General features: G+C 46.6%; 1 protein-coding gene across 1 annotated transcript; it reads left to right on the top strand.

Annotated features, from left to right (window-relative positions):
- The first annotated feature begins 4946 nt into the window (after positions 1-4946).
- LOC115399476 (E3 ubiquitin-protein ligase TRIM39-like) lies at positions 4947-14662 on the top strand. The gene is made up of 2 exons (XM_030106877.1): positions 4947-4952; positions 12995-14662. Exon 2 carries the CDS (start codon positions 12995-12997, stop codon positions 14660-14662), a length of 1668 nt encoding a protein of 555 aa, XP_029962737.1. The 5' UTR covers positions 4947-4952.
- Positions 14663-15055: the final 393 nt, after the last annotated feature.

Genomic DNA, 15055 nt, shown 5'->3' with positions numbered 1-15055 from the left:
AGCTGTGCAATGGATCTGTACTCAAGGTTAGTTACTATTCTCTAAAGACAAATAGCCACACGAGCCTCAACAGGCACTGCTGCTCTGTATTTTGTGTTCTTCCTTGTAAGCCAGGATCGGAGAGTTTCACACAGCTGACTGAAGGAGTCTCTTTTCATTCTGAAGTGTTTCTGCCATTCTCCATCATTCCAAGTAGTGCGGATGTGGTGCCACCAATCCTGAGCGCGTGGTAAGATCCATATTCTCCTGTGAACAGAAAAGGCAGAATGAGTCACCTTTGGTTAATATTTACATTTTTTTATGGTAACATTTGTGGTAATACATCATTCAGTACACCACTTTAAATACTTATAATTTACAAATGCCGGTGAGAGATACTGAATAAATGGCAAAGTGGTTGTATATTTGAAATATTTGTTAGTAAACATGACATGTCATGAGTGTGTTTCACACCTGTCTTGAAGAATAAACAGTCCCCTGTTTGAGACAAACCTCCACAATGCTAGCATGCCGATGCTCCCATCCCTTCTAAAGTCTTCCATTATTGTCTTATCAGGTCTGTCTCTCTACAAGCCCACCAGCCCAAAAAGGCTCCCAAGGCTCGTTTCGCGTTTATTTATTGTTTACAACATAGGCTACTGTAATGTTAAATATGCATTTATGTGGGGCGTCAAAGTGTCTTGACAAATTATAAAATGGGCATAACTTAGTGTTACAAATGCTCAAATTTTCAACTTTACTAGGTATGTTACCTGGCTGTTCGCCGATATCGGCAGAAGATGAGGACTTCACGGTTCAACAGAGTCAGTCTTCGCCTCGCTCTGGTTTGTCTGGAAGCCCGCATCCGCCTTCTCCAGTGCATCAAAACATTGTTCTCGACCCTCAACAACTCATTTTGAAACCTTGAGATTCTCTGCCATTGACAGAGAAAAACAATATATAACAGAAGCGCAAGTGCCAATAGCAGTAAACGGCGTTGTTGCTCCCCCTCCATCGTTCACGTGTTCGTGTTTACTATTAGCCACGCTGCTGTTTTGGTGTCATGCTAACTTCTGCCTGGTTGTCATGGAAACCCCACACTTCCGCAGTTTAGAGCGGCCACTCTGTGCGGTCATGAAAAGCATATGTGAATACGGACCGTATTAGTTAAAAATTGAAACATTTTATTTTTTTTACTGGTGCGGCTGCCTTTGGCTCGACCCAAATATATGTGAAAACAGCCTAAGAAACACTTTGGCCTCCAGTCAATATCAGTTTATTCTCCACTGGCTGCAAATCATATCTTTCCTCCATCACTGGCAGACAGTGCCTTTCTGATTTGGTCGAATTTGGGGATTAAAAACTTTAAAGATTTGTATACTAACAAGATATTTGCATCATTTCAGCAGCTCTCCAACTCTTATTCACTTCCTAAAAATCATTTCTTTAGGTATCTACAGGTTCGCAATTTTGTCCGCAGTACATTTCCAGTTTCCCAACCAACCGAGTGATACGCCATTAGATAATTTTTTTTCCGAGACTTGGCTGAAACCTTCTCTCTCAAATACTGTTATCCACATTCCAGTTTATAATATTCATAGACGTGACCGTGGGCATGACAAGGGGGGCGGAGTCATGATCTATGTTAAGGACAGTTTTCAGTGCACACAAATTGAAGCAGTGGGAGATGTGTTGGAATGTATGGGGATAAAAATTAGATTGTCTCCTGAAATGTCTTTTGCTGTGATAGTATTGTATAGGCCTCTATCAACTAATTATCTATTTTTTAATCATTTTACTGACATGCTCAAGAAGTGTGATGCGAAAGAGATTCTCCTGATGGGGGATTTTAATATAAACTGGTTTGACAGAAATGGTAGAAAAAAGCTATAAGAAATTACCCAGAAATTTAATCTTACTCAACTGACAGAAAAAGCAACTCGAATTACTAAGACATCTCAAACACTCATAGACCTTTTTTTTCACAAACATAGATCAGATCACTAAAATTTAGAATTTAATAACTGGTCTCTCTCACCATAATTTAATGTTTAGTTGCAAGAAAATTATCCAAAACACGTTACAGAAACTTACATAAAATTGATTCTAATGAGCATGTCTCCTATATTCCAAGAAAAAATTGAGGTTTTTAATAATGAAATAAGACAGAGTAATTGGTCTGAAACAGTAAATGAAAAACATTGTTATGCAGCAGCAGAGGATTTCACCAAAACACTTCAGCAACTTCCATCCATCCATCCATTTTCAGCCCCTTATCCGGGGCCGGGTCGCGGGGGCAGCAGTCTCAGCAGAGATGCCCAGACTTCCCTGTCCCCAGACACTTCCTCCAGCTCCTCTGGGAGGATCCCAAGGCGTTCCCAGGCCAGCCGAGAGACATAGTCTCTCCAGCGCGTCCTGGGTCTTCCCCGGGGTCTCCTCCCGGTGGGACGTGCACGGAACACCTCCCGAGGGAGACGTCCAGGAGGCATCCTAAAGAGGTGCCCGAGCCACCTCAGCTGGCCCCTCTCGATGCGGAGGAGTAGCGGCTCTACTCCAAGCTACTCCCTGGTGACTGAGCTCCTCACCCTTTCTCTAAGGGAGCGCCCAGCCACTCTACGGAGGAAGCTCATTTCAGCCGCTTGTATCCGGGATCTTGTCCTTTCGATCATGACCCAAAGTTCATGACCATAGGTGAGGGTAGGAACGTAGATTGACCTGTAAATCAAGAGCTTTGTGTTTCGACTCAGCTCCTTCTTCACCACAACGGACCGATACGACTGCATCACTGCAGCCGCTGCACCAATCTGCCTGTCAATCTCACGCTCCATCCATCCCCCACTTGTGAACAAGACCCCAAGATACTTAAACTCCTCCATTTGGGCCAGGGTCTCTCCACCGACCTGGAGGGGGCAGGTCTGGGGGCAGGGTTCGATGAGGCCAACAGGACAACATTATCTGCAAAAAGCACAGATGAAATCCTGTGGTCCCCGAACTGGACCCCCTCCAGCCCCTGGCTGCACCTAGAAATTCTGTCAATAAAGATTATAAACAGGACCGGAAACAAAGGTCAGCCCTGCCGGAGTCCTACATTCACCGGGAACAGGTCCGACTTACTGCCGGCAATGCTGACCAGACTCCTACTCCGGTCATACAGAGACCGGACGGCCCTTTACAAGGGGCCCCGGACTCTGTATTCCTGGAGCACCCCCCACAAGATACCACGAGGGATGCGGTCGAACGCCTTCTCCAAGTCCACAAAACACATGTGAACTGGTTGGGCAAACTCCCACGAACCCTCAAGCACCCTATGGAGGATATAGAGCTGGTCCACTGTTCCGCGACCAGGATGAAAACCGCATTGTTCCTCCTGGATCCGAGGTTCGACTATCGGTCGGATCCTCCTCTCCAGTACCCTGGAATACACTTTCCCAGGGAGGCTGAGGAGTGTGATCGCCCTATAGTTGGAGCACACCCTCCGGTCCCCCTTTTTAAACAGGGAGACCACCACCCCAGTCTGCCAATCCAGAGGCACTGTCCCCGACCGCCACACGATGTTGCAGAGACTTGTCAACCAAGACAGTCCCTGCACATCCAGAGACTTAAGGTACTCGGGGCGAATCTCATCCACCCCCGGTGCCTTGCCACCGAGGGGCTTACCAACCACCTCGGTGACTTCGACTTGGGTGATGGGAGAGTCCACCTCTGAGACCTCAGCCTCTGCTTCCTCCAGGGAAGACGTGGCAACGGGATTGAGGAGGTCCTCGAAGTGTTCCTTCCACCGTCCTATGATATCCCCAGATGAGGTCAGCAACTCTCCACCTCCACTGTAAACAGTGTTGGCGGAGACCTGCTTTCCCCTCCTGAGGCGCCGGATGGTTTGCCAGAATTTCTTCGAGGCCGACCGGTAGTCCTCCTCCATGGCCTCCCCGAACTCCTCCCAGACCCAAGTTTTTGCCTCCACAACTGCTCGGGCTGCAGTTCTCTCGGCCTGCCCGTACCCGCCAGCTGCTTCTGGAGTCCCACGAGCCAACAAGGCTCGATAGGACTTCTTCTTCAGCTTGACGGCAGCCCTTACTTCCGGTGTCCACCACCGGGTTCGGGGGTTGCCGCCACGGCAGGCACCGGAGACCTTATGACCACAGCTCCGAGCAGCTGCTTCGACAATGGAGGTGGAGAACATGGTCCACTCAGGCTTTATGTCCCCAGCCTGCCTTGGGATCTTGGAGAAGCTCTCCTGGAGGTGGAAGTTGAGAACCGTTGACAGAGGGTTCCACCTGATGTTCCCCAAAGACCCTCACAACGCATTTGGGTCTGCCAAGTCTGTCCGGTTTCCTCCTCCGCCAGCAAATCCAACTCACCACCAGGTGGTGATCGGTCGACAGCTCTGCCCCTCTCTTCACCCGAGTGTCCAAAACACACGGCCGGAGGTCAGATGACACGATCACAAAGTCGATCATCGACCTCCGACCTAGGGTGTCCTGGTGCCAAGTGCACTTATGGACACCCCTGTGCTCGAACATGGTGTTCGTTATGGACAAACTGTGACTAGCACAGAAGTCCAATAACAGAGCACCACTTGGGTTCAGATCAGAGAGGCCATGCGATCCAATCACCCCCTTCCAGGTCTCACTGTCGCTGCCCACGTGGGCGTTGAAGTCCCCCAGTAGAACAATGGAGTCCCCAGTCGGAGCACTGTCCAGCACCCCTCCCAAGGACTCCAAAAAGGCCGGCTACTCTGCACTGCTGTTCGGCCCATAAGCCGAAACAACAGTGAGGCACCTACCTCGACCCGAAGGCGCAGGGATGCGACCCTCTCGTTCACTGGGGTGAACTCCAACACATGGCGGCTGAGCTGTGGGGCTATAAGCAAACCCACACCAGCCCGCCGCCTCTCACCGCGGGCAACGCCAGAGAAGTGTAGAGTCCAGCCCTTCTCGAGAGGTTGGGTTCCAGAGCCCAGGCTGTGTGTGGAGGTGAGCCCGACTATATCTAGCCGGTACCTCTCAACCTCCCTCACAAGCTCGGGCTCCTTCCCTGCCAACGAGCTGACATTCCATGTCCCCAGAGCTAGTCTCTGTGTCTGAGGATTGAGTCGCCGGGCACCCTGCCGTCAGCTGCCACCCAGTCCACACTGCACCCGGCCCCTATGGTTCCCTCGGTGGGTGGTGAGCCCACCGGAGGTCAGGCCCACGTCGTCCCTTTGGGCTGAGCCCGGCCGGGCCCCGTGGGCAAAGGCCCGGCCACCAGGCGCTCACTTACGAGCCCCAACCCCAGGCCTGGCTCCAGGGTGGGGCCCCGGCTGTGCCATACCGGGCGACGTAACGACCTTTGCTGTCTCTCTTCTCATAAGGGCTTTCGAACTGCTCTCAGTCTGACCCATCACCCAGGACCTGTTTGCCATGGGAGACCCTACTGGGGGGCATAAAGCCCCCCGGCAACATAGCTCCTGGGATCATGCGGGCTCTCAAACTCCCCCACCACGATAAGGTGGCAGTTCTAGAGGGAGGGGTTGCCAATTATATGCTCCTATTTCTCAGTTGTACAAGAACTGGTTTGAGAGGTTTTTTGTGCCTATTGATTGGAAACCAAATCTCTGTACTTGTTAGTGGTTGTCAGTGCAAATAAACTTAAGTTTAGCAGAAAGTGTATCCCGAATGATTATTTTGCAAGTATAAAGTGAGTTTTAGTAAATCTAATTATGACACATACCTCTCAGACAATGACTCTCTGTGAATACTTGACAGTGCTGGCGTAGGCAGTCTCAATTTTTTGGGTTCCTTTTCAAAGGGGTTGATGTGGAAGCCCCAGACTCTCCGTCATAGCTAATATGGCATAAAAGCAACACTATGATTACTAATTATATACATAAAATGAATTTAGTACATATATTTAGTGCATAAAACATATAGTATATATTTAGACATACTACAGCATCTTAAGTGGAATATTTCCAAGCTCGAAAAAAAAAATCCTGCAGCACAATTTGAGAATTACATGGATTTTTAGACCACAGAGGCCATCAAGTCCAGTCAGTCAAGTATAAATGTTGATAAGCTACAAAATAATTCCGTAATCAAAGTATTCAGTAATCGAGCAAAGTACACAGCAGGCAAATTATCAAACTCGCAAAAGAGGTTCTTTAGAGTTTGGTGGGCTGGCCTTTTTTACGCTAGATCTGTCAATATTGACACTGTTTATCAAACTTACATTCACACATTTCATTGATAATTTGTACATTTTACCTGTCCAAAAGAAATGTCACCAAAGAAGCGTCCGTTTTGATCCTCTTCAACATGCAAAAGTCACACCATCGTTGAAAGGCATCCCCAAGATATACTCGATTGCAGTCACGGAGACGTTTGTCGAGAAGCTTTGTCCCCGGACTTTTTTTGGGTTTAGTAGTCCTGCTGGGCCTGACAAGCCATGGGACTGGTAACTTTTCTGGAAGTTGCTCCATGATGCTCTCAAACAAAACAGGTAAAGCCAGGTGGCTGCTGCGTGCCGCTGCCTGGGGGAGTGCGCGTGCTCTCTGGCTGCGTGCACACGGTGATTGACAGCATGGCAAGGCGGAAGCTCGAAATCTATGGGCTAAAGCTGACCGGCGCTTTTTTGGATAACACGGGGGTCTATTAGATGAAGGCGGGGCTCATAAATAATTTTTTTTATTGCTTTATGCTAATATTATATTATAGTATCGAACCAGACTGACACATTTAAGTTCTGTTAAAAAATGATACATACATTGGAAACAAACGAAAACTCCGGACACGAGCTTTAAGAAATATCTTTAAAATTGTCAATAATTATTCCTCCACCTCAATTTAAAAAATTTGTTCAACTTGACTCTGAGCAAACAACCCGAACATCTCGATCCACAGTTCACAGAAACTGTGCTGTCTCAAAAAGATCCTCTGCCTTTGCTCAAACAGCTTTTTCATTCAAAACCATTAAACAATGGAATCAGCTTCCAGACAGTCTGAAATGTTCTGTAGATTTAAATATTTTTTCTAGAAATCTAAAGAAATATATTCTTGATAACCAACTGTGTCAGCATCAGTCCGGTTGATTTTGTATATAGGATTTGACACTGATGTATATTAATTTTAAACGAGCTAATGCATTGTGTTTTGTAATAGTTTTTAACATAAACAGTAAGATAATTGCATTGTGATTGTTGTGAACCTGCCCAGGGACTGCAGATGGAAACTAGCATTTGCTAAATCTGGTACAAAGCATCTTTTCTATTGAAAGATTAATGTATTTGTACCAAGTGCCAACCTCCGCTCATAAAACATGAAGATAATGCGGAAGTGCAAAAAAGCTGTAATTCCTGGGAAATTCCAGCAGGGGGCGATGATGCTGGTTTCAAAAAGAGCCTTGGTCTCATTGGAACCCATTCAAAAATGCCGATTTTCAGAGTGAAAATAAACATAAAGCACCCGGTTTCAGAACATGTTTTGGTCTCTATCACTAGTTTCTATAACCGTGCTGCCCTCACCAGACTCTGATTTTCAGATAAATCATCTGTTGATTTTTTTTGCATAAATCGCCCTATCACAGCGCCTCCTCTGTCCTCGTGATGTGGTCACGTGACGGGCTGGACCAATCACATTTACATGCAGTTTCAAATTTTCAATATGGAGACGTCCTGCTGGACTCGCTGAAGTCTGCAGAACGGCATTTGGGAACGCAATGGGTGACATCACGAAAGCTCTATCCATTATATTAACGATCTATGATTTGTACATGGTCCCTGTCAAATAAATCAATAAACTAAACATACTAATATAATATACTAATTACCTGATATACAGGGCAGATCAGTTTAAACTTCGCAACCTCTTTATTTCTGCAGGGGTTTTCACCGTTAATAGCAAGACGTGATGTTGCCCATTCACTCGGCAGAGTTCAAAAGACTCAGGCATATTTTGCACCAAGTTCTTAAGAGGCTGAACAAATTCCCCTTCACTAACGCGGAGGTGGAAACCTTTAAGAGGGAAGGTGAAGGTGAAGAGGCACCATAATCTTGAAGGGTGCACTTCTGTAAACAAGGCAGAAAAACATATGAAGAGTTAATGTGCAAAAGCAGTGAAGTCAGTTTTTAGAAATGTAGTGCTGTAGGAAGGAAAACTTACGTGAAGAAGATCGAAAGGTGTTGGAGTAGTTTTTGAAAACTACCACTTTAAATGTGGCCTGTTTGACTCCTGTACTTCTTCTACCTGAAGTTGCCCTTCTATCCTCAGCCTCTCGGTTGGGAATAAAGTTTTACAATCTTTAAGAATATAGAACAAACACAAACACAACGAATGTAGTTCAGTCATAGAGAAACAACCTTATCTACAGGAGGCTACTGTCACGGGTGCGGGGGAGAAGGACCCAGGCGCAGGCAGCCAGGCGGGGTAAAAAAAAAAGTCTTTATTTTCCAAAACAAGGGAATCCAGAACTCAAGGCAAATCGGGAACTCAGGAACAAAAAGGCAAACGGAGCGGAGGTGCAGGCAGGGACATGGAGGCACACAGACAGACCCACAAGGAGCCGACAAGACACACCTGGAGCACAGGACTTAAATACATGGCAGGGCAGGTGAGGCACATTAGGGAGTAAACGAGGCGGGAGAACATGAGGGCAGGTGACTTGACAGGAGAACAAGAGGAGCAGGCAGGTGACCAGGCAGGAGAACATGAGGGCAGACAAACAGAACAGGACCGCAGCGCCTCCACGAGGACGCAGGGGCACAGGGTGTGACAGCAACACGTTTGTACTCTAAAGTCTTCCTCAAGGCTTGTGAAACCACACCAGGTGCTCAATCACCTTTTAAAAGAAAAGGTCATATGACCCACCACATGACAGGAAATCAGGTGATTCACTATTAAAAACATTAGGGGTGTGACTCGATTATAATTTTTAATCTAATTAGTTACAAAATCTGTAATGGAACAGTCAATCGACTAATCGACAAGACGTGACTGACTGTACTTCCGGAAAGTTGGATTTTAACATATTTTTTTGCATTACAGTAGCCTACATCTTCAGTTCAACCAGGATTCTCCATTGTTTATTTTATTCTTTTTTTCTTTTTTTTATTCCTACAATACATGGACATACAGGGGACAAAATACAAGGAAATGAAGGACAGAGTTGTGTTATCAGCAGCGACAGACAGTTGAATATTGGAGTTTTGGGAAAGTTATAGATGAGATATGACTGCATTATTGTGAGTGTGTGTGTGTGTGTGTGTGTGTGTGAGATAAATATAATTAAATATATCAGATAGTAATAATAATAATAACAATAATAATAATAAAGTAATCACAACATTACAAACTGAACAAAAACAAAAGGCCGAAGTATAATGAATGTAGAAGAAGTGTTTTCCACTGAGCACATCACATCTCTCTTTGCCTGAAGTCACTACTCTGGGCTGTGTAACAATGTCCCACCCACAGCTAAATTTTGATGCCAAAATGTTCATTTTTACTGCAAATGAATATCGGTTCGACATATCGGTTATCCGTTTCCATAAGTAGCAATAATCGGCATTGGCCCTAAAAAAGTCATGCGGTGAATCCTTAGTTAACATGAACCCTGCCACTCCAGTCTTCGTGAATTGGGTGGCAGCCGATGGCAGGGTGCCCAGGGAGCCAATTCTTGGCCACAGAGACTTGCTCTAGGGACATGGAGTGTCACCTCATTGAGGGGAAAGGAAACTGAGCTTGTGAGGGAGGCTGAGAGGTACCGGCAGCTGCTTGGAGCTGTGGTCGTAAGGGCTCCGGTTTCTGCCATGGTGGCAACTCTAGAACCAGGTGGTGGATTCCCGAAGCGGCTGGCAGGCCAAGCGAACTGCAGCTTGAGCGGTTGTGGAGGCACAAACTCTGGTCAAGGAGGAGTTCAAGGAGGCCATGGAGAAGGACTATCCAGTCGGCCTTGAAGAAATTCTGCCAAACCATTCGGCGTCTCAGGAGGGGAAAGCGAACACTATATCCACCAACACTGATTACATTCAAGGTGGATTGCTGCTGAGCTCAACGGAGGATATTATCGAACGGTGGAAGGACCTCCTCAATCTTGTCGCCAAGTCTTCTATGGAGGAAGTAGAGGCTGAGGTCTCAGAGGTGGACTCGTCCATCACCCAAGTTGAAGTCTCTGAGGTGGTTGGTAAGCTGCTCAGTGGCAAGGCACCGGGAGTGCATGAGATTTGCCCTGACTACCTTAAGTCTCTGGATTTTTAGCGCCTGTCTTGGTTGACACATCTCTGTAACAATGAGTTATGATAGGGGATAGTGCCTCTGGATTGGCAGAAAAGGGTGGTGGTTCCCCTTTTTGAAAAGGGGTACTGGGGGGCGGGCTCCAATTATAGGGGGATCACACTCCTTAGCCTCCCTAGGAAAGTCTGCTCCAGACTACTGAATTGGAGGATTCGAATGATAGTCAAAACTTGGATCCAGGGGGAACATACGATTTCGTCCTGGTCGAGTAACACTGGTGCTCGAGGGCTTGTTGGAGTTCACCCAACCAGTCCGCATGTGTTTTGTGGATTTGGAGAATGCATTCCAGTATGTCCCTCCTGGGGTAAAGAGTCTGGGGCCCCTTGTTAAGGGCCGTCCAGTGTCTTTATGACGGAAGTAGGAGTCTGGTACCCCATTGCGGCAGTAAGTTAAACCTGTTCTGGTGCATGTTGAACTCCGGTAGGGCTGCCCTTTCCCACCAGTTCTGTACATAAGTTTTATGAACACAATTTCTAGGCTCAGCTGGGGGTGGGAAGGGGTTCAGTTTGGGCGCCAAAGAATTTCATCTCTGCTTTTTACAGATGATGCTGTCCTGTTGGTTTCATCGATCCTGGTTTGGAGTGGTTTGCAGCCAAGTGTGAAACAAAGGGGAAGAGGATCAGCACCTCCAAATCCGAGGCCATGGTTTTCAACCAGAAGAAGGTGATCTGCCCTCTCCAGTTTGATAGAGAGAACCTGCCCCAATTGGTGGAGTTCAAGCATCTTGGGGTTTTGTTCTCGAGTGGGGGATGGTTGGAGCATGAGATTGACAGGTGGATCGGTGTAGCATCAAGTGAAGACGGAGCTGAGCCGAAAGGCAAAATTCTCGATTTACCGGTCAATCTTTGCTCCTACCCTCACCTATGGTCATGACCTTTGAGTCATGACCGAAAGGACACGGTTGGAGTAGAGCTGCTACTCCACCACATTGAGAGGAGCCAGCTGAGGTATACCCTTGGGAGGTGTTCCGGGCATGTCCCACTGGAATGAGGCCCCAGGGAAGAACCAGGACACACTGGAGAGACCATGTCTCTGGGCTGGCTTGAGAATGTCTCGGGATCCCCCCGGAAGAGCTGAAGGAAGTGTCTGGGGCCAGGGAAGTTTGGGCATCCCTGCTTTAACTGCTGCCCCCATGACCCAATCCTGGATAAGTGGCTGAAAATGAATGAATGAATGGATGGATGGGTGGACCATCCAATTAAGTTGGATGGTCCATCCATCCATTTAGTTGTCATATTCTGACTTGTTTTATTCTTCAGATTTCTCCCTGAGGGATAGCCACCTTACTGTGGAAAACCCCTGTCTTCAAGTTTCATAGAACTTAAAGGTGCTGTAGGCAGGATTCCGCATCTCCGCCATCTTGCTTAGGCTTACCTAAGCAAGATGGCGATTTGACCCATCTAAGATGGCGATTTGAAACCCAGCACAGCCAATCCTGTCCTGTTTTCTCTGACATCACGCTCTTACACAAGTTAAGCCCCTCCCACAAGAACGTGCGACGAACGCCCTTCAACCAATCACGGTTAGAGCCTCATGGGCTCTTCTGATTGGTCAAAGATACCTGGAGCTGTCGAGAATCCTTTTCAGCTCAGAACAGAGACAGATGGAAACGCTGCGCCCTCGCAGTAGTGCAATTATGCTACACTCCTAAAGGATTATCAATGGATACTCCAACGAATCCAAATCCAAAGAAAACACAGAAAAATTAGCAGTGACTAGCAAAATCCTGCCTACAGCACCTTTAAGAGCAACAGCAGCCTTTAGGTGGGACACCCAGGTTAGACAGGTTTTAGGGTAGAGGACTGACAAAGTACAATCAAAATACATGACAAAAGCAGTGATCCAGAGCTCCACCCCCACCCGTTTCCTGTCTCCGTCGTCACTTTTCCACTTCTGTTTCATATGTGCCTGTCTAGACTCGGCCCTGACAGTAACTGGCTTGAAGGTCACCATATCAGCAAATGTTATGTGACAGCAGTCCTGAAGCTGACGGAGGAAACAAATACTGACTAACCAAGCTGCAGTCGCAGGAGGAAGAGGAAGAGATATTAGAAATCCAACGTCACACTGCGGGAGTGAAAGATAAAGTCAGAGCTGTAGTTCAGACACGTCTCTGTGTTTCTCTGTGAAGAAATCTAACCTGAGCTCATCTGGAATTTCACAGACACTGACTCCAACACTGGTGAGTACAGCTGATCACATTGATACTGACTCTCAGGAAACTGATGAAGAAGGTGAAGAAATATCCATTTTTGTCCAGACAAGTCCACTTCTCAGGTCCTTTTCGGGGTGTGTGTGAAAAAACTATTATATTTAATCTGTGATTACGATATAACAATGATGTATAAAAAATGAATGAACACAATGATGCGTTTTGTTGATTAGTGAAAGAAATTAGTTTGCAATTTATGAAAAACATTCAAGCTCCTTGTTTACAAAGCTTGTCATATCTGGTTTTTATAGCTTGGTAGACTTTGAACGCCATGTCACAGTTGGATTTATAGAGGGAAAAGGTCACTCCAAGCATGATTATAACTCAATAAAATTGAGCTTTCAGCTTGGGAGTGCCAACAGGGTGAAAAATGACTTTCAGGTTCAAGTCCCAGTCTGACATTAATGTTCAATTCAGTTTGTGTTAGGATCAGTGATTGACAATAATCAGATTAAATACGTAATATAAAACAGTGGAATTGTTCACTATTGAAATCTTTGACAGTCTCTTCAACAAATGTTGTCCGCAGTGTTTGAAGATGTCTGCTCCCAGTGGCCATTTCTTTGAAGATCAGTTGCTGTGCTCCATCTGTCTGGAAGTGTTCACTGATCCAGTCACCACACCATGTGGACACAACTTCTGTTACATGTGCATCATTCAGCACTGGAACTCCAAGGCCATCTGTGACTGTCCCCTGTGTAAAAAACAGTTCAGAACAAGACCTGAACTCTACATCAACACATCCTTCTCTGGGGTTGTTGCTCAGTTCAGACATGAAGGTAAACACAAAGCCAGCAGCAGATCAGAGCAACAAGCTGCCAAACCAGGAGAAGTTCCCTGTGACATCTGCACTGGAACCAAAGTGAAGGCCCTCAAGTCCTGCCTGGTGTGCCTGGTCTCCTACTGTCAGACTCATCTGGAGCCTCATCTGACAGTGTCAGGCCTGAAGAAACATCAGCTGATGGAGCCTGTGGAGAACCTGGAAGGCAGGATGTGTCTGAAGCACCATAAACCTCTGGAGCTGTTCTGTCAGAGAGAGCAGACATATGTCTGTGCACTGTGCTCTGTTTTAGAGCACAAGAATCACGAGGTTGTTCCTCTGAGTGAAGAATGTGAAGGAAAGAAGAAGAAGCTGAGGAAGACAGAGGCTGAGATGCAGCAGATGATCCAGGAGAGACGAGTGAAGATCAAGGAGATCAGAGAGTGTGTGAAGAGGAGTAAAGCTGCTGCAGACAGAGAGAAAGCAGAAGGTGTTGAGGTGTTCACTGCTCTGAAGGAGTGTGTTGAGAGAGGCCTGAAGCAGCTGATGGAGAGGATGGAGGAGGAAGAGGAAACCAGAGAGAAACAGGCTGAAGGTCTCATCAGAGATCTGGAAGAGGAGATCAGTGAGCTGATGAAGAGGAGCTCAGAGGTGAAGCAGCTCTTCCTCTCTGAAGACCACCTCCACCTCCTCCAAGGCTTCTCCTCCCTGAAAGCTGCTCCACCCACCAAGGACTGGACAGAGGTCAGCGTCCGTCCATCATCATATGAGGGGACTGTGGTGAGAGCTGTGGCTCAGCTGGAGGAGACTCTCAGCAAAGAGATGAAGAAGCTGTTTAAGACTGAGAAGAAGAAGCTGTTTGAGGCTGATCTGAAGAGGAAGCAGCAGTTTGCAGTGGATGTGACTCTTGATCCTGTTACAGCTCATCCTGATCTCATCCTGTCTGATGATGGAAAACAAGTGAGTGATGGCGATATGAGAAAAGATCTTCCCAACAACCCAGAGCGATTTTCTGTTTCTGTTAATGTTTTAGGAAAGCAGAGTTTCTCTTCAGGTAAATTTTACTTTGAGGTTCAGGTTAAAGGAAAGACCAAATGGAATTTAGGAGTGAGCAAAGAGTCCATCAACAGGAAGGGAGAGATCACAATGAGCCCTGATGAAGGTTTCTGGACAATAAAGCTGAGAAATGGAAATGCGTGCTTCGCTTGTGAGAACCATACTGATGTTGATCTCTCTCTGAAGTCTGTTCCTGAGAAGGTGGGGGTGTTTGTGGATTATGAGGAGGGTCTGGTCTCTTTTTATGATGTAAATGCTGCAGCTCTGATCTACTCCTACACTGGCTGCTGCTTCACTGACAAACTCCTACCATTCTTCGGTCCTTGTCTTAATGATGGTGGTAAAAACTCTGCTCCTCTGATCATCTGTCCTGTCAATCAAACTGCCTGATCTGTTTTTATCATTAAACATCACCAATCACCACCAGTCAATATAAACTACGGGTGTGTATTGGCATGGACCTCACGAAATGTCACAATCAAATAATATCACGATTTTGTGCAATATTCTTTAAAAAAAAAAAAAACAGAAAAAATACAAATTGCAGTTAAAGCACATCAGGTTAAAGGTGGAATACAACATTTTCTCGAAAAGACGAAGCCCCACGTCTGTTACTCACTTTTTGAACAACGCGCATGCGCCAGACCATCCCCCCGGCTCTCCTGCTTCTCCCAGAAAACGCGGAAGTGTACGAGCGCGATCTCCTCTTCTCCGGCGTGCACGGCTCTGTACAGTTTCTGCGATCCGCCTCGCTCATAAATAAAGCTTTTTTTTTCCGAAACA

This window comes from Salarias fasciatus, chromosome 13, assembly GCF_902148845.1.
Source record: "Salarias fasciatus chromosome 13, fSalaFa1.1, whole genome shotgun sequence".
In the NCBI taxonomy this organism is placed as follows: domain Eukaryota; kingdom Metazoa; phylum Chordata; class Actinopteri; order Blenniiformes; family Blenniidae; genus Salarias; species Salarias fasciatus.
This window is presented reverse-complemented; position numbering and strand designations above follow the sequence as displayed.

Bases quoted from the DNA above. Each gene is read 5' to 3' on its own strand.
- LOC115399476 (XM_030106877.1), top strand. From the start codon at position 12,995: ATGTCTGCTCCCAGTGGCCATTTCTTTGAAGATCAGTTGCTGTGCTCC.